The sequence below is a fragment of the Lissotriton vulgaris genome, chromosome 2_1, assembly GCF_964263255.1.
Source record: "Lissotriton vulgaris chromosome 2_1, aLisVul1.2, whole genome shotgun sequence".
Lineage (NCBI taxonomy): Eukaryota > Metazoa > Chordata > Amphibia > Caudata > Salamandridae > Lissotriton > Lissotriton vulgaris.
Window position 1 is genome coordinate 431,303,228 of NC_141687.1, and position 19,278 is coordinate 431,322,505.

At 44.7% G+C, this 19,278-nt stretch overlaps 1 protein-coding gene across 1 annotated transcript; it reads left to right on the forward strand.

The window, feature by feature from the left end:
- The first annotated feature begins 3,177 nt into the window (after nucleotides 1-3,177).
- LOC147730526 (gamma-crystallin-1-like) lies at nucleotides 3,178-10,210 on the forward strand. The gene is made up of 3 exons (XM_086955337.1): nucleotides 3,178-3,219; nucleotides 6,956-7,198; nucleotides 9,874-10,210. Exons 1-3 carry the CDS (start codon nucleotides 3,178-3,180, stop codon nucleotides 10,144-10,146), a joined length of 558 nt encoding a protein of 185 aa, XP_086811463.1. The 3' UTR covers nucleotides 10,147-10,210.
- The last annotated feature ends 9,068 nt before the right edge of the window (nucleotides 10,211-19,278 follow it).

Below are 19,278 nucleotides of genomic sequence, written 5' to 3' on the forward strand. Positions count from 1 at the left end.
GGCCTCCTGCATAATTAGGCCCCTACGGCAAAGCAGGGGTGTGGCAGTGGCCAGACGATTGATGGCCGTATTGTGGACACGGGACTCCCTGCGCCTTGTGTGGGACAGACTGTCTAGTTTTATGCAGAGCTGTGTTATTGAGTTGGTCATCTGCTGCATCCCAGCGGCAATATCCGCATTTGTTTTTGCAACCTCCCTATTTGTCACTCATGCCCTTCCCCATGTCTCCTATTTTCTCATTCAGGACTCTGAATTGGCGATGGCAGGCTTGGATGGATCTGCCCTGCATTCATTGTGTGCGCACCCTGCTCCCTTCCAGCCCACGGAACACAGTGCTATCTCCACGTCCACCTGCACTGCTGGGAGTGCGTTGTGATCTGCGCGCTGTGACTGGCTCATTAGTGGACTGCAGTGCTGCAGAACCCACATGTACATTGGTATGAGCCTCACCCTCACCCTCTGCTGACTCCATGACTGGTAGTGGGGCCACGACACGCCTCCTGACTGGTGGGGTTGCAGGAGTGGACAGGAACAGTGATAGGGAGGTTTCTGGTGAGAAAACCAGGGGAGGGGATTGTGACAGCTGTGTTGAGTGCAGCATCTCTGGGGTCTGTATTGTGTCATCTTCTTGGGAGATGCCAGTCGTGTCACCTTCCTCTTGCAAGGCCTGTACTTGGCTTGGCCCTGCTCCATCACTCTCTTCCCTCGCTGGTGCAGTCCCTTCTGTTGCTGTGGGTCGACTTGCTGATTTTGCACCTAGGTATAAATAAGCGTATATCAACTGTGTGCTACTGTGTCACAGTGACTACAATAAATGCTTTACACATTTCACTTTCATTTATCTGCATTACTTTCAGTGACTTGCTGATGTCTGCGCAGTTACACACGGTCTGACATTAGCTGACTACATTTCCCATAATGTATTGCTCCTGTATAGTGCTAGCAGTACTGGACTGGGGTTGGCTTGTCCACAAAGGGTAAAGGGAAGCAGGTTGCTATGGGGTGTCATGCTGCGCATACGTCTTACCTTTTTTTGTTGCTCTGGCTGAGCTGTCAACATCTCCAAGTCCCGAGACGCTCTCTGGCTCAATGGTTGAGGCCACCAACTCCTCCAGGTCAGTCAGGGGGCGCTGGGTTCCTGCCTCCATCCGTGACACCAGCCTGCTTCTGTATTTCAGACATCTTCTTCTTGGTGAGGCTCCTGGTGTCATAAAATCGTTTTTTTTAAATCCTCAATATTCCTGGGTGTGACTCTGCATTGACTTTTTCTGAAATTGCCATCCAGATATTTCGTTTGGCAGACTCAGGAACAGTGAGGGAGTGCCTGCCAAAAAGTTTGTTGTGCACTCTCACAACCTCCTCCACCAGTACCTGCAGCTCCATGCTGCTGAACTTCATTTTTCTTTCAGCCTCCTGACTTTCACTGCTGCTTGCCCTTTTGATTTAGAAGTAGTTTCAAAAACACTCTCCCTGCTGCTCTGTGTCTCTGCTCTGCTCTGACTGCCTCTCCAGAACCTTCTAATTACTTGCAGCTGCCTGGGTAGCCACTTCTTGGTAGGGAGGGGGGGGGGGGGGTTGTTGCACCTGATTGGCTGTTTTCTTAAGTTTCACTTTTGCTTGCTTTTCGATTCGGTATTTACCGAATCGGTATTTCCCATTCATTCCTATGGGCTTTTTGGCCCATAGCAATGAATGGGAAATACCGATTCGCAAGATACCGATTCGGTAATTACCGATTCTGTAAATTCTGAATGTCCGATACCGAATTTTACCGATTCGGTAAATAATACCGATTTTTCCCCTACATCTTATTTACCGATTCTGGAATACCGATTCGGTAAAAATCGGTATTTAAGAATCGGTAAAATGAAGTTACCTACATCTGGCCCAAAGTTCTTATGCTTTCAGTGTTTAAATCACAATCTTTAACGTGTTAAACACATCGTTTATAGACATTTAACTCATGTCTAGGTTGAATACATCACAGATACACAATACATGAAATACATAAAAAGTGTTTGGTTAAAAATAGACAAATTTCACAATACAAATGTGCAATCAAAAATCATCAACAGCATAAATACACATAATACAAGAAATTCAAAAGAATTACACCAGTAGAAGATTAGTACAACTATTGATACAGAGCAATTCCTTTCAGCGCCGATGGCAAATGTAACAACTTTATGTGAAAAAATGTGATATTTCCTCTCATTTTTTCAAAATTTTCTCAGAGGAGATACCCCCTAGAAGAGGTCTGACTTACTCCATTGCTCATTCACTAAGTTCAGTACAAATATTCTGCCCTGGAACTCTCAAAGTTCAAGTCACCACCATAATATACATGGTATTTAAAATAGACATTTGTCTGTGTTAATCTAATCATGCAGCTATTTGGATCTTCAGCAATGTCAGTTGTGAGGTTAAGGTCACGTTACATGCCTCTCTGGACCAAATCAGGGTCAAGGGTCATATGATGTTATGTGTGATGTTATTAAGGTCAAATGGTATACGATGTCAATTCTACTACCCTTGAAATGTTGGTGAATCAACACTTTAAAGCTGGACGGACACATTCACAGATGGGTTGACTGGACGAGTGGGCCCGGTAATAAAATCGAACTGTGCAATTTTAGCTCGTTTTTAATTGAAAACAAACCATTACAAATGTATAAAAGGAGAGGAATAATGAAATTCAAGTGAAAATGTTTAACTTTGCAAAATGTTAATCCAATCACATCAAAACCGGCTAGGACATGGTTCCACCTTTGTCCTAGTACAAGGCAAGTTCAAACGCGTATGTGTGGAGTAGAAAAGAACTGTGTTGCATATATCTATTTTTGGTCTTATTTAGTAATAGCACCACTGTATTTATTACCTGCTACCCGTTCATTTATAGCTAAGGCCAAACCTGGCACAAATGTTGTCAGCAAATAATGCACAATAACACTCCCGTCAGACCCCTGTTCTGGAGTGCAGGTTTTGTCTGACAATGCCATTGAACCATCAGCCTCACACCCATTATTAACACAAACAAAACCAACACAAACAAAGTACAAACGTCCCCTAGCACAATTCAGGATGAATAGGGGCCGGCATTCTCCGTAGTGGGCAGAAATGCAAACCCTGATGAGCTTGCATTCCTGGTGTGAGTGTGTGTATATAAAGGCTTCGTCTATGGGCAGCGAGGTACCACATCCAGCAGCCAACATGGGAAAGGTAAGACTACGGTTTTCGTCCTAAAGAGTCCAGTCCAGAACCGTGTGTGTGTGTGTTAGTGCGTGTGTTTTTGGAGCGAGTTACAGTTAAGTTTCACAAAATTAAATTAAGTATACAGAAACACATTTGTATAAGATTAATGAATACAGAACGTAGAGAAAACTCTGCCTGCTTACATGTGTGTACTTCTGGAAATCTAAGGTCGGCACAGATATCTTGGAGATTCTTCTGAGTTTTTTGTGAATATCATGTAATGGACTCAAATGTAGGTTCATCTCTACTAAAGCAACTACCCCACATGTAGGATGGAACCCGATGTGTGCTGTATCATATGTGGCCTAACTACGTGCTTATTCAAACCACCATAGAATGGATGGTCAGCCTGGAGATGATTGGGTGAAGATTCTCTTGAGGGGACACGTGATTATAAAGCACATGATCCACGTTGTATTTAGCTTGTTACACATCGTGGCTAATAAAAAGTGAAGGTTAAATAGTGAGTTTATTTATAAAAAAAAAATGGCACCGCTCAGGGGGTAAATCTGTGACCACGTAATTTAAATAGACTAAAATGACTAAAATGTAATTTGGTTTTGAGACGAAGGGCGCATTTAGAATATTCAGTAAACATATTGTTGCCTAATCTTCCTAAATGGACATATTTTTAAAGACATACATTCCTAAACGCACATTAGGAAATTCGCATAGTTGTAAAAAACTGAAGGTTTACAAAGGTTTGCCATAAAGTAAAGTTTAATTATTTTTAAAAATGATTGAAAATGATTGGGAGACATTTTTCTGACTATAAGCCTGTAAATAAAGTCTTTTATAATGTTCAGGCTTGGGGTTTAAAGAAATCAACGCAAAATGTACAAACATAATGGGAGGAAAAATGAATTAAATTAAAATTAGCTACATAGTGTACAGGTAGTTTATGTCTATTAGATTCACTTATCGTCTTTCATATTTGTGTTAGCAAAGGGAAGAATCAAAATACATTATCATTTTTAGATTGTTCACGACGAAGATAGACTCTGTCTAAATGGGACAACATAGTGAAATCATTAATGCAAAAGTGAAAATGTTTGAAGGAATAAAAGCACAGTTGAAAAAATTAAAGAATGTAAGAGCAAAAGCACAAATGGATATATGAGGCAGCATCTCAAGGTGCTTTCGGGTTGAAACAGTGGTGAAATAATAATGTTCAGAAATTGCTTTTCTGGAGTTTCTTTCTAAATAGAAGGTAGTCACTGTTTGTTAGAAATTGAGTTTCTGGTTGGCTAGGGTATGCACCTAAGCCAGGCAGAACCCACCACTCGAGTCAGGGCAAGGGAGATACACACACAAAATAACCCCTGCTCACCCCCTTGGTAGCTTCGCAGAGCAGTCAGACTTATCCAAGAGGCAATGTGTAAAGCATTTGCGCAGCACACACATTCACTAGTGACACATTAGGCACACCACAAAAAGAAACACCACACAAGGTTAGATAAATAATATCCTTTGTATTGTACATAAAAGACTTCAGACCATAGTCACATAAATCACTTTGCCATTCAGGCGGTTGTAATTACGTCATTTAGATCAAAAATCACTTGGACATATGGCAATGGTCATAACTGCATCGGTAGTGCAATCTTATAAACACTTTATAGGTTGCAAAGGTTGCAAAAACACCATCACTGCACATACATGGCAATTCCTGACGTAATGCCTGTTATTCGGAAAAATGCAAGGCATACACAACATAAATCCTCACATCAGTGCATGGGCACCAAGCGGCTAGAGAATGCACAACAGCAGAATAACTCCAGGCATATCCACATTACCACGTGTCACAATGAACAACAGCAAGAGTGATGGGTTCTGGCTCATGTTCTGGCTCATGTGCATACCCTAGCCAACTAGAAACACCATTTCTATGGGTATGAAACGTTCAAATGTGCAACTGAGGAAGTTTGGGGCTTCACCCTGAACTCATGCTTGTGTCAGGAAAAGTGCTCAGAAAGTGACACAGGCTTTAGTTCTGCAGTGGAGTCACTTCATAGCCAGAGTGATGGACTGCTGGATAATCTAAATAGTTCATTGAATTCCACGTCACATTAGGCAAGAGTTTTGGTCTACTGGTTTGGTGAGGTAGATAAATGGGTCTAGTGCTTTCTTTTCTGCTTGTCCATATTACCTTCTGCTAATGGTGAAATAAAAGCATAACAGGGGGAAGTAGTTTTATCGATTTACAGCTGAATCTCAGCATCTACTTGCTATTACTGCAGAGGGTATTTACACACAAACGTAGTGCCCTGAAAAACATGTTCTGCCCCTGATCGCAAGTGAGCTGTGTGGGGCTGAAGGATTGACCACACCCATTCCTATGCAACCCAGCCAGCTCCATGCCTGGCCGGGTTTGTCCTCACTGGCGCGGAAGCCAGCAATCTCATGTTCCTAGCCCGTGCTTTAAGGGCTGGAGTATTGTAGTTGCGGTGGCTGCACCACTCCTCCAGACATGGGCACGGGAAGTAGGGTTGAGTGGCTGATTACAAGTAGACTGTATGGGGTTGAAGGATTGACCACAGTCAATAAATCTCATTACCCAGGAGGAGGTATTTACTAGGTGTACCACCTCCTTTATCTACATTTTCAATTACAAAATCAGTATTTAAATCACCAAAATCCTCATGTTTTGCCTTCTTTCTCAGCCTTTTCTCATAGTATATTTCATCAGGTTGCACCTACAGAAATTTGTCAGGGGAAAACAGGAGTCTTGTGATAATTATCACATACCTTGAAACTCCGAACCCGGCGCAAACTATTTTACAGACACTCATGAGGATTGTGGTGGTGCTCAGTCAGTTTGAAGTAGTTGCAATGTGTAAGCAGTGTCAATCCCTTCTCACCTCGAACAGTTATGAATCACACAAGGGGGGCAGATTTCCTATTGGCTTTCATTGCCCTTGTGTGATGCAAGTCAACACTAGGCAACACAAGCCCTTAAGTGGGATTTACTAAACCCTGCAAAGCCACATTGCGTGGTTCTGCATGAGTCAGTAAATGTAAGGTAAAGCAAGGCAGCACATTTCGTGCCTTGAGTGACATTGGGGGAGGTAGGTGTTCTATGGGTGGATCGTGGCCATTCTCGTGCATCCATCCATGGATTTTGGCACATTCCCAGATTTACAAACAGTTGTAAACTTGGGAATTCGTGAAAATGGTACACACCCAGACTCAGTCATAACAAGAAGAAATATCTTTATTTCACCACAATTTCTATGTGGGTTGCATTCAGCATTACACATAGATACAAGAAAATGCCTTGCGTTATTGTTTTTGTGCAGGAAGGTATTCCTTTCTGCTCAAACAAATCCTACACCTAACACAGGTACCACTGCACCAAAGTGCAAGGGTGCCTGCACACTGTTGGCCAACATTAGGAGATAGCAGAAAGGCACCATATCTTAGTTTGTTGTGGAGCATTTCTGATGTCACCCTTTCTCACAATGCAGCACAGGAGATTGCCTTGCTGCACTGTGTTGCGTGAAATGTTAGTATCGCTGCCCCAAGGTTTCCAAACTAACAAGAGAAACCTTTGCAACATGAACTGTGTTTCATAGTGAAAACTTGCATCAGAACCAGCAAATAACATTCCAATTTTCTGACTGTGAACACCACTCTTGCCTGATGAACAGAGCGATCTGTGATGCAACTAAGGTCCAAATCCTACTATCAATTTCTCCTGCAGATCATCTTCTACGAGGACCGTAACTTTGGTGGGCGCTGCTATGAGTGCAGCTCTGACTGTTCTGACCTGCACTCCTACTTCAGCCGCTGTAACTCCATCAGAGTACAAAACGGGTGCTGGATGCTCTATGAGCACCCCAACTACAAGGGGCATCAATACCACTTAAGAAAGGGCGAGTACCCCGATTACCAGCGGTGGAATGGCTACAATGACTCCATCAGGTCCACCCGGATGATCCCAGAAGTAAGTTTAGATTTTATGCCATTACATGATTTGCTATTTCATGATTGTGTATCAAGTAATGATTTTCTTATGCATTAATTTCTTCACAAATGGCATTGGCAGATTCTATTTTGAGCAGAAGTACCAAGCTGTTATCATATGCATTTTTTCTTGAAAGATAATATACTACTTTATTAAGTACCCCAGCACAAAACCCAGATCGAAACCATTTTGCACTGGTTCCTGTATTTGGATTAATGTGGCCTCATAGATCTTCCATGCCGAAATTTCTCAAGTGGTTGTCATAAACCGCACCTAACCTCTGTATGCAATAAAATGAGCTTTTCAACAAAGAATAGGTTGCAAAGATACCAGTGCACATTGAGAGAATGTGTTGTCAAGGGCTTGTTACAAAGGTCCAATTCACGTAATAACACATCTTGCAAAATTGTCCTCCTGAACAATACATTTGGGATTGTACCTGCTTCAGAAGTGAATCAAGCCCAGTTATCTTAATGTGCTCTCTAGCAAAAAGAGCTTCCATTTGACATGCAAGTTATACGGTGCACCCAATGAGACCATCTAAAATACCAGAATAATAAGTAATTTCCTTCTGCACATCTGTGATTGGCGTTTGGTGGAAGGGACCTTGTGAATGATAATTATTAGCATCTTAATGCATCAAATCTCGGGTGAAATTCTTGGATTCTTCTGCTGAACCTCGCAGACCAATGTAAAATGTGAATTGTTTATGTATAGGATTGAATCAAAATAAGAGTTTTATTATTTTGCGTGCAGCCTACAACATTAAAATGGATATCGCCTCCCTGTTTGTGAAATTGCAGATGTCTAGAAATTACAGATTTTTTACTTTTACTAAGTTTGGAAAATGTAATAAAGAGCACAAGCTTTTTGTATCAGTGAAGGTTTAGGATTTATTGTTAATAGAAGCTGAAATTCTTTCATCTTACCTAACTGTAATGTTTTCATAGGTTTTCTCAGTGAATTTCTAGGGATTTTCCAATGTAAAGATATTATTACCATACCGAGCCATAATGGCATCTTTGTTTTTTCCAGTGAGTTTCTGTAGTTTTTTAATATTATTTAGCCAACGCTCTGCGATGCACAGTCTTCGGCCACATACAGCGCAGGTTTGCGGTACATAGCTTGAGTTAGCTGCATGGCCTGGCCTGCGCCTGATCTGCAGCAAAAGGCCAAGTCCCTGCTGGGCACATCCTTCAGCCCTTCATTTCATCCACAGCCATGTATTTTTGCCCAACCCCTCTGCTGGTGCCCAACTCCCCACCAAGCCCTGTGCCCAAACCCTTTGCAGGCACCTATGGCCAGGCCCTGCAACTAAGCCCTCAAGGGCCCCCAACCCATCCATACACCCTTAAGATGGCGAACCTCCGACGACACACAGCCTTTGGCAATGTGCTTGGTTGGGTTGTTCTTTACATATGTTTATTATATTTCTCACCATCCAAAATTATTAGTGATTCAGTCATATCCCTTCTGGATCTTATTTCACTTGTTGATAAATAACTGAGTTGGATGGCTCTTAACAATTTCATCATATAGTCCTTAGCATGTTACAGAGTCACGAACACATTCCTTACTCCTCCTAAGTACCTCTGGCCCATGTGGGCTCTCAGATAATATGGCACCATTAATCACATTTGGTATAATTTGTCTCTCTACTAACACACCTGTGTATAGACATTTAAGTTATTGTTTAATTAAATGTCACGTGCTTGAATACAATTCCAAGTATAGTGCTTGAGATAGAGCAAATGCCCTTCAACATCACCTTATCAATCATGTGGATCATGTAGTCATCAATTATGAAGAAGTGTGGCTCACTGGTTAGAGCAGGCAGACCCTGAAGCAGAGGTCAGACCCGGGACCAGGGTTCAATTCCCGATGGGCAGGGTCTTGAGCTCAAAATGTCCACAGACTCGATAATTCTCGCTTCGGTGCCTGACCTAATCATGGGTTCACACTCTGCAACTCTGGGCATTAAGCTTGCTTAATCTCCACAACGGCCCCCCAGCGGCGGGATGCCTGGCTTTCACCTTGGGGATACCCTGTAGGGGCTATCTCACAGGGAAAAACCAGGACGGGTTCCCAAGGCAAGCGCGGAGATACCCCTTCGGGGGTCGATTCAGGCGCTATATAAGAAATATAATAATAATAATAATGTGGAGGAGGGACAGATTCGATTCCTAAATTCAATCAGGGTTCTGTGTAGAATGAGCGAGGCTCACATTATCAACCAGGTATATTCGCTTATCAGCATGTGTCCATGCCATTTGAAACATAAGGACATACTGTCCTTGCTTTAGAATTGTCTTCTTCGTTTCCACCACAGTTATTAAAACTGATTTATTTCCAGCATGTGTTTTCAATTTTCAGTCTTCAGTGAATATGTTTTTCATCCATTTCTGTGCACTGATGTTCCCAATGAACTTAAGTAGAGGAAAGGCCAGGGCTTGACAGAGGCCACTTAATGTGGCTTTCAAAGGAGCTTGGAAGAAAACATACAACAGGGAAACTGGGAGGAAATGAAGATAACAATAACAGAGACATTAAAATGGGGCACCAGAAGAAATAAGAATAAGAAAAAGTGCCATAATACCTTCCAAAGTCCAGCGATATATTTAAAAGGTATTTTCTTGTTCTATTTCGTTCCCCAGTATCAGGGTTCATTCAAGATCAGGCTTTATGAGAGAGACAACTTTGGGGGTCAGATGATGGACTTCACAGATGACTGCCCAAATGTTAATGAACGGTTCCACTTCAATGACATCCACTCCTGCAATGTGCAAGATGGCCACTGGATTTTCTATGACGAGCCCAATTACAGAGGACGTCAGTACTACCTGAGGCCAGGAGAATACAAGAGATACAACGACTGGGGAGCCATGAGCCCCAGGGTTGGTTCTTTCAAAAAAGTAAATAATATCTAAAGTGCTGAAAGCCTTTGTTGTAATTTCATCGAGAAATAATGAATAAAATATTTTAATAAAAGAAGTGGTCTCTTTTTATGTTTCAAAAGTATAGTTCTTTGAAAATTTTTAAAATACAAATGTGTATTCTTATATCAGACAATAGATTGGTGAAGTAGGGGAGAATCACCTGCAGGGGGGTCATTAACTCCTCACTTAAGCAGCGTGAGCGGGGATCAGATATGGCCGGTTTATCTTGTATCCGACACTCTGGTCTCCATGAAGCTAGAAAACCAACTTCTTGCAGTCGAAGGAGGAAAGGTGGAGAGTGGAGAGATGGTGGATTGATGCACTGATCGGTGGATGGAGAAGTGGACGGAGGCATGTATGTAAAGGGTATGGAGAGATAGGTGGATGCAGAGGTATATTGAGAGGGGTGAAGGGTTAGATGACGAGAAGGAAGGACAATAGGTGGCTGCAAAAAAAGATGACAAAAGTGTGCCATTGATGGAAAGAAAAGAGAGTGACATAAAAAAGAAGGAAGAGAATATGGATGGATGGGTGGATGTGTAGATATATTATAGGAAAATGATAGATGAAAAAAGAAGGCAATACAAAGACAAACAAGGATCAGATAAGGATGAATGGATGGAAAAGACAGGAAGAATTATGGATGGATATATGGGTGGAAGGACGATTCACTGTCAGACGGAATAAAGTAAAGAAACCGATGGACACATTGAAGATAAGAAAGATTGAAAAAGACAAAAAGATGGAGATAGGAAAGGTAAAAACCGGAAAGAAGGATGTAGAACAGGAACGAAGGAAGGAAATGTAGGAGTTTCAAAATTCCCTCCATAGGAGCAAACTTACCTTAACCCTTACCTCTCATCTTGAAACATGGTTCAAAGTGTGGGGTATTTCGTGTGTGTGTGTAAGTGTGGATGTGTGTGTGTGTGAAATTCACTTACAAAACCAAAGGGTATAGGGGTGTTGTAGTATGGAAATAAAATTTGAAAAAATTGAGAAATTTACAGAAAAAACTGAGATTACAGGGGCATTATAGTTGCGCTCACATTTCACTCAAACAAAACCAGTGAAATTCAAAAGGTATAGTTACCTGACCTAACTATAACTTACGTCCCAACAATGCACTGCTTATTACCTCCCATACTACATCACTTACGATATGGTCAGTGACATCACTGATGACATCATTGGTGGCATCACTGATGACAACATCCAGTGAGTGTGTTTTCTAAGAATTTATGATTGTTAAACATACATACTAAGCTACTACAAAAGTTTAATTAGTATACTAGGTGTAATATTAATGAGTGTTACTACTTTTAGCATATAATATGTAAGTGCCTGTGTGTATCTGTGTGTGAGTGGGTGTCTGAGTGGCTGTATGGGTGTATAAGTAAGCGTTTGAGTAACTGTGTGTGAGTGGGTAGCTGTATTGGTGAGTGAGCGGGTGTGACAGTTGTTGTAGAAGTGAGCGAGTGTGTGTGAGTGACTGGGTGAGTGAGTTGGTGTCTGACTTGCTCTATGAGTGAGTAACTGGGTGTGTAAGTGTGCTGCATAGGCGAGTGGGTGGCGCTTTGCAGGGAAGTTTGGTTAAGTGAGTTGGTGTGTGAGTAGCTGTATTGAAGAGTATGTGTCTGCCTGAATGGCAGGATGGGTGAGTGAGCAGATGTGTGACTACTTGTATGGATATGTGAATAGGCATGTAAGTGTGAGTGAGTATGTGATTGGTTGTATGGGTGAGTGAATGGCTGTTTTGAAAGGTGTTATCTCCTGACTTCAATGTTATTCATGCCTGTATTGGTGAGTAAGTGGGTATGTGAGAGGCTGTATATGTGAATAAGTGAGTGTGTAGTAGTTTTATTGGTGGGTGTGTGGCTGTGTGAGTTGCTGTATGGATAAATATGTGAGTGTGTAAGGAGCTGTAAGTGTGTGCCTTTGTGAATGGCTGCAAAGGTGAATGACTAGTTGTATGGGTAGCTAGATGGGCGAGTGACTAAGTGGGAATATGAGTAACGTTATTGATGAGTACGTGGATTTATTTTTTAATTTTTTAATATATGTTTATTGATTTTCAGCAAAGAGGAAATCAGAAATAGGCATATCAAATATTGCAATAGGAGCCAAACAAGATCAAACCCCCTCCCCTGCTCCCATCCCAAAACTGAGACAAATATAATGCCAACTCGATGGGATATAGACATTTGGCATAGACACACCATACAGTAATAATAAACGCCCTTACCTGTTGTTGTCTGGCGAAAATAATCCACCTCCCGGATTCCCTTGCTGCCCTGTAGCTGTGCCCTGCGTGGGTGATGACTGTTGCTGCCCCTCAGATCCTGCCCCCGCACCTGACGCGGACCGCCGGCTACCGAACTACATCATCCAGGAGGCAGCGCGGTGTGGTCCGCGTGAGGAGGAGGGGGCAGGCCATAAATTCCACGGCGGGCTCCCGCGGTGCGGGACGACATTACCTGTTGTTGTCTGGTGAAAATAATCCACCGGCGGATTCCCTTGCTGCCCTGTAGCTGTGCCCTGCATGGGTGAAGACTCTTGCTGCCCCTCAGATCCTGCCCCCGCACCCGACGCGGACCGCCGGCTGCCGAACTACATCATCCAGGAGGCAGCGCGGCGCGGTCTCGCGTGAGGAGGAGGGGGGCAGGCCATAAATTCCACAGGCGGGCTCCCGCGGCACGGGACGCCCTTACCTGTTGTTGTCTGGTGAAAATAATCCACAGCCCGGATTCCCTTGCTGCCCTGTAGCTGTGCACTGCGTGGGTGAAGACTGTTGCTGCCCTTCAGATCCTGCCCCTGCACCCGATGCGGACTGCCGGCTGCTGAACTACGATTTACAAAAAGGGGGTGGTGATGAACAGAGTGTCTGAGTTAAACAGACCACTCTTACCCAGTCCAAAGATCAGGGCTTGATCCATCACCGTTATTTATCTCACTGCCCCATCCCAGTTCAGAACCTGGCTATATGCAAATCAGTCTGTCCCTGGCCCAGTGCATCATGGGAACAGGGCAGACTAAACTACCAAGCCAATTCTTCACCAGAAAGGAGACAAGCTACCGGGGACCGGTTTCTGGCATTTCAGCCTTCTTCGGCCCGGCTTGCTTGAATCCTGATGGAGCAGTGAGAAAGGGACTCATGTCTGTGTATACCCTGCCACACCTATAGTGGCCAAAAACGATTTACAAAAAGGGGGTGGTGATGAACAGAGTGTCTGAGTTAAACAGACCACTCTTACCCAGTCCAAAGATCAGGGCTTGATCCATCACCGTTATTTATCTCGCTGCCCCATCCCAGTTCAGAACCTGGCTATATGCAAATCAGTCTGTCCCTGGCCCAGTGCATCATGGGAACAGGGCAGACTAAACTACCAAGCCAATTCTTCACCAGAAAGGAGACAAGCTACCGGGGACCGGTTTCTGGCATTTCAGCCTTCTTCGGCCCGGCTTGCTTGAATCCTGATGGAGCAGTGAGAAAGGGACTCATGTCTGAGTATACCCTGCCACACCTATAGTGGCCAAAAACGATTTACAAAAAGGGGGTGGTGATGAACAGAGTGTCTGAGTTAAACAGACCACTCTTACCCAGTCCAAAGATCAGGGCTTGATCCATCACCGTTATTTATCTCACTGCCCCATCCCAGTTCAGAACCTGGCTATATGCAAATCAGTCTGTCCCTGGCCCAGTGCATCATGGGAACAGGGCAGACTAAACTACCAAGCCAATTTTTCACCAGAAAGGAGACAAGCTACCGGGGAACCGGTTTCTGGCATTTCAGCCTTCTTCGGCCCGGCTTGCTTGAATACTGATGGAGCAGTGAGAAAGGGACTCATGTCTGAGTATACCCTGCCACACCTATAGTGGCCAAAAACGATTTACAAAAAGGGGGTGGTGATGAACAGAGTGTCTGAGTTAAACAGACCACTCTTACCCAGTCCAAAGATCAGGGCTTGATCCATCACCGTTATTTATCTCACTGCCCCATCCCAGTTCAGAACCTGGCTATATGCAAATCAGTCTGTCCCTGGCCCAGTGCATCATGGGAACAGGGCAGACTAAACTACCAAGCCAATTCTTCACCAGAAAGGAGACAAGCTACCGGGGACCGGTTTCTGGCATTTCAGCCTTCTTCAGCCCGGCTTGCTTGAATCCTGATGGAGCAGTGAGAAAGGGACTCATGTCTGAGTATACCCTGCCACACCTATAGTGGCCAAAAACGATTTACAAAAAAGGGGTGGTGATGAACAGAGTGTCTGAGTTAAACAGACCACTCTTACCCAGTCCAAAGATCAGGGCTTGATCCATCACCGTTATTTATCTCACTGCCCCATCCCAGTTCAGAACCTGGCTATATGCAAATCAGTCTGTCCCTGGCCCAGTGCATCATGGGAACAGGGCAGACTAAACTACCAAGCCAATTCTTCACCAGAAAGGAGACAAGCTACCGGGGACCGGTTTCTGGCATTTCAGCCTTCTTCGGCCCGGCTTGCTTGAATCCTGATGGAGCAGTGAGAAAGGGACTCATGTCTGAGTATACCCTGCCACACCTATAGTGGCCAAAAACGATTTACAAAAAGGGGGTGGTGATGAACAGAGTGTCTGAGTTAAACAGACCACTCTTACCCAGTCCAAAGATCAGGGCTTGATCCATCACCGTTATTTATCTCACTGCCCCATCCCAGTTCAGAACCTGGCTATATGCAAATCAGTCTGTCCCTGGCCCAGTGCATCATGGGAACAGGGCAGACTAAACTACCAAGCCAATTCTTCACCAGAAAGGAGACAAGCTACCGGGGACCGGTTTCTGGCATTTCAGCCTTCTTCGGCCCGGCTTGCTTGAATCCTGATGGAGCAGTGAGAAAGGGACTCATGTCTGAGTATACCCTGCCACACCTATAGTGGCCAAAAACGATTTACAAAAAGGGGGTGGTGATGAACAGAGTGTCTGAGTTAAACAGACCACTCTTACCCAGTCCAAAGATCAGGGCTTGATCCATCACCGTTATTTATCTCACTGCCCCATCCCAGTTCAGAACCTGGCTATATGCAAATCAGTCTGTCCCTGGCCCAGTGCATCATGGGAACAGGGCAGACTAAACTACCAAGCCAATTCTTCACCAGAAAGGAGACAAGCTACCGGGGAACTACATCATCCAGGAGGCAGCGCGGCACGGTCTCGCATGAGGAGGAGGGGGGCAGGCCATAAATTCCACTTCGGGCTCCCGCGGCGAGGGACGTGCGCTGGCTCGCCCGGGCCAAGGGCGGGCCCGTCCTTGCCTGTCAAAGGCCGGAGGAGGCCGGGCAGGGCTACCCCCCTTGTATTTGAAATCAGGACACCTTCCAAAGGGACGAATGCTAGACTTGGAGAGGTAATAAGCGGTGTTATATGCACACTGTGGACGCGCCCTGTACTGATAGCAGGATAATCGGTGGAAACAAAGTTAGAACATATTAGTTTATACGTGGATTTGGAGGCAGTTCTTTGTAGACTTTACTCCAGCTCTAGTGCTTTGCGCATTGTATGTAATGTAAGATTTGATTAAGTCTAAAGTATATCCACGCTGTTTTTTGCAGGAGTTTTAAACACCACTAAGTATGAGTAAGCGGAAGGTGATTCCCGGGGTAGAGGGTGGGGTTAAGGGGACTCTTGATGCATTTCTTCAAAGAGCAGTGTCGCGGTTAGTCCACGAAATTCAGCTCACTGAAAAAAGATTGTCGCTAGATACACTGCTAGATCATAAGCGATCATCCATGGGCTCCATAGCAAGGTCCAAATCACCAAGTAAAGGTATCACCCAAGGCCAATCAAAACAAGATAGTGGTAGTAGCACCAGTGCCACAGTTCCTGCTTTCCACATGAGACAGGAGGATGGCTTACCTATGAACCGTAATGATCCGCCCATTCCTGACTCTGACCCCGATTTGTCCCACATTATCACTGAAGAGGTAGAGGGGTATCCCAACCCAACCGCACCAGTGATCAGTGGGTCAGAATTGGGGGAATCAGAGCTAGCAGCTCCTAGGGCTAAACTCGGTGAAGGAATCACAGCCAGGGAGGATGGAGAGGTGGTTACAAGATCAAAAGGTGCAATAAAAGCTGCATGCACCACACAGTTGATATCACCTTTAGCTGATTCAAGGACTCGGGCACAAGAGCGAGGGGGAACAGGCCGAATCCGCCAAAACCCAAACCAAAACAGAGGGGTGCGGTTAAGTCGAGTAGGGTGAAAACATCTGTGGGATCCATAGGCAGTACACAGTGCTCAAATTGTGGGAAGATGGGGATTGACCAGGGAGTGGAAGATTTATTATGGCCTAAGTTAGAGCTTCTTTTTACCACTCATTTGGGACCGGTGCTGGAGAAAATTAAGGTTATCGAGGAAAAACTCTCCTTGTTATGTGATCAGGGCAATAACGTGTCCGGCAGAATCATGGGGCTAGAGGAGGGGGGAGCAGAGGCCACATTACAGCCAAAGCCCACTACTAGTTACGACGGCCAGGGAGGGGGGCATTGTGAAGGTGAGCAACTTGATGAAGACAGTGAGGGCAATAATAAGGTGGGCACAACGAACTGGACCACTCTAGGCATAAGTAGAATGGGGCCAACTTATACGTCTTGCCCTGACACAGCCTACAGGTGCCCGGAGGGAAGTAGGGTAACAGACAGTGATAAAGAGCTAATAATGGTCGACTCTGTGCAGAGCACCAGGAGCCTACCGACATTGGACCTCCCCCCAGCCTCAAGCCCCTATACAGTAGTTTTAGCAGGGGTTCCCACTAGTGGGGATGACAGGGAAGAAACCCAGCGCACCCTAATTAATAAGACAGCCCATTGGTTAGTCAAAAATACAGGTTTTAATATCACACAACACAGGCATATTCTCATGGCAAGGAGGGTGGCATGGATCAGAAGTAGTAGGAAGAGTTTTGCGGGCGATTGAGTGATCTTAAATTTCAGACATCCAGAGCTAGTCAAAGAGCTCCTTTATAGTCAATCGAGGGGTCAATACCAAGGGGAGGGAGGGTCTAGTACTAGATTGCTCCCCCTCGCTTTTTTCTATAGGGATACGGTACATAGGAACATGCAAGGTGACCATAGGTGGACCCGGATTGCACCACAAGGGGAGGGTCAGATAGTTCCACTTACTAATCGATCTGCACCTCTCCATTGTGCTACAGCCCTAAACAAAATAGATTGACTGACAGGGGAGTTGTCAGATGAGAAGGAAGTCATGCGGGAGGGGTCGCCCCAAACAGGAGACCATGAGGGGTCAGGCCTTTTACAGCTAGATGATCCTAATGCCAACGCGAGAGACACAGAGCCCGGTGGGAGAGGTCCAAGGGAAAATGCTGGTAAATTGGGTAAACACCCTGCAATGCATAATAGCCCACCAATTGATATGGCAGGTAGCCAAACAGTGGGAGAGATTAAGATAATATCCTGGAATTTTGCGGCTTTGGCCTCAAAAATTAAAAATCATAATTGGCTAACTTACATAAAGAAACATCACATAATCCTCCTACAAAATACATGGGAGGTATATAGCAATACACAGGTAATAGAAGGATACAAAATGTGTTTTGTCCTAGCACGTAAGTCAGCGCCGGGGAGGGCAAAGGGTGGTCTAACCATCTATGTCGACCTTAGACTTTCAGGAAGATGGGGTGAACTAAGTTGGGCCTCGGATTGCATACTGGGAATTACGTATCGCAATAAGGGTTTTAATTTAACTCTAGTTAATTTTTATAACGCCATTACCCCAGGACAACCCCTCCTATGTCTAACTGAACTGGGGGCTCGGCAGGAATGGAGGAGCAAGGGGTATTAAGTTCCCAGCTAGTACTAGCTGGGGACTTTAATTGTCATCCATGCCCCTTTTTAAGAATGAATGAGGGGGAACTGGTCGGCCTGCCCGATGGCAGAGGGGTGGCACCTGAATCCCACAGGGGAGGGAGGAGTGCTGAATAAGATCTTGGGTAGTCATGCACTCATACACACCATGGATCTGATCGGTGGGGAGGAAAAGAGCACGGTCACCCCAACTTTTAAAGGCAGAGGGAAGGGTTCTATAATTGATTTTATTTTTGTTACAACCATGTTAAAATGTCAGCTCATAAGGTTTAAGATAGAGGTCAACATTTTTAGTGACCATAACCTGCTCTTCCTGTGTATTAGAGACCCAAACTCGGTAATTCAACCCCACCGAAGGGAGGCCGGAGGTCGGAGGTCTAATCAAAGCCACCGACCAGGGCAGGAGACTAAGGTGGCTCAACACTGACAGTGAAGCATTCTATAGAACCTTATTGACACAGGATGAACCCAATGTCTGGAAGTGTTTGGACCCAGAGGTCGAGGGGGCAGACCTGATCAAGGCATTTGAGGGTGCGGCACAACAAACTTACTTAGGGGTAGAAAGACCAATAAGGAATGCAGCGCCCCCGGGTAGTTTGATCATGACTGCACGCTCGCCCTGAGGGATCTGAAGTCAGTCCTGAAATGTGTACCCAAGGATAAAGTGAAGGTATCGAGCTGTAGGGCAAGGTACAATAAGACACTGAAAAGTTGCAAGACCACACTGCAGAATCAAGCATGGGAAAACCTGAGAGAAGCGGAGACTTATTAATGAACCATGCTTCCAGGATTTAAACAAACCCAAGCTGGCCTGCCATATTCTCCCAGAAACTTGGCTTGAGCATTATCAGGGCCTTTACAACCATGGTAGTATTAATGATTTGACTACAGTAGAACTAGAAAGTGTCAACCCATCTCAGATAATATTTTCGTTAGGAGAAAAAAAGGCTGGGATTGAGGGGCTATCCTGTAATAAGGCGCCAGGCCCTGAAGGGATTCCCCTAGATCTCTTCCTGAGCCAGAAAGAACTCTGGGCGCCCATACTCACAAGAGTAATAAACACTGCAGTACAGACAACAATGCCAACATCCTGGTCTATGGCCACAATAGTCCCCATATTAAAAAAAGGGAATAGAAATAGCCCACAATGTTACCGGTCGATCTCACTCATTGATGTTACAGTGAAAGTTCCAGGTAGGGCCATTCTTAACCGATTGATTGACTGGGAGGAGGAACATGAGATCATCACGGACACCCA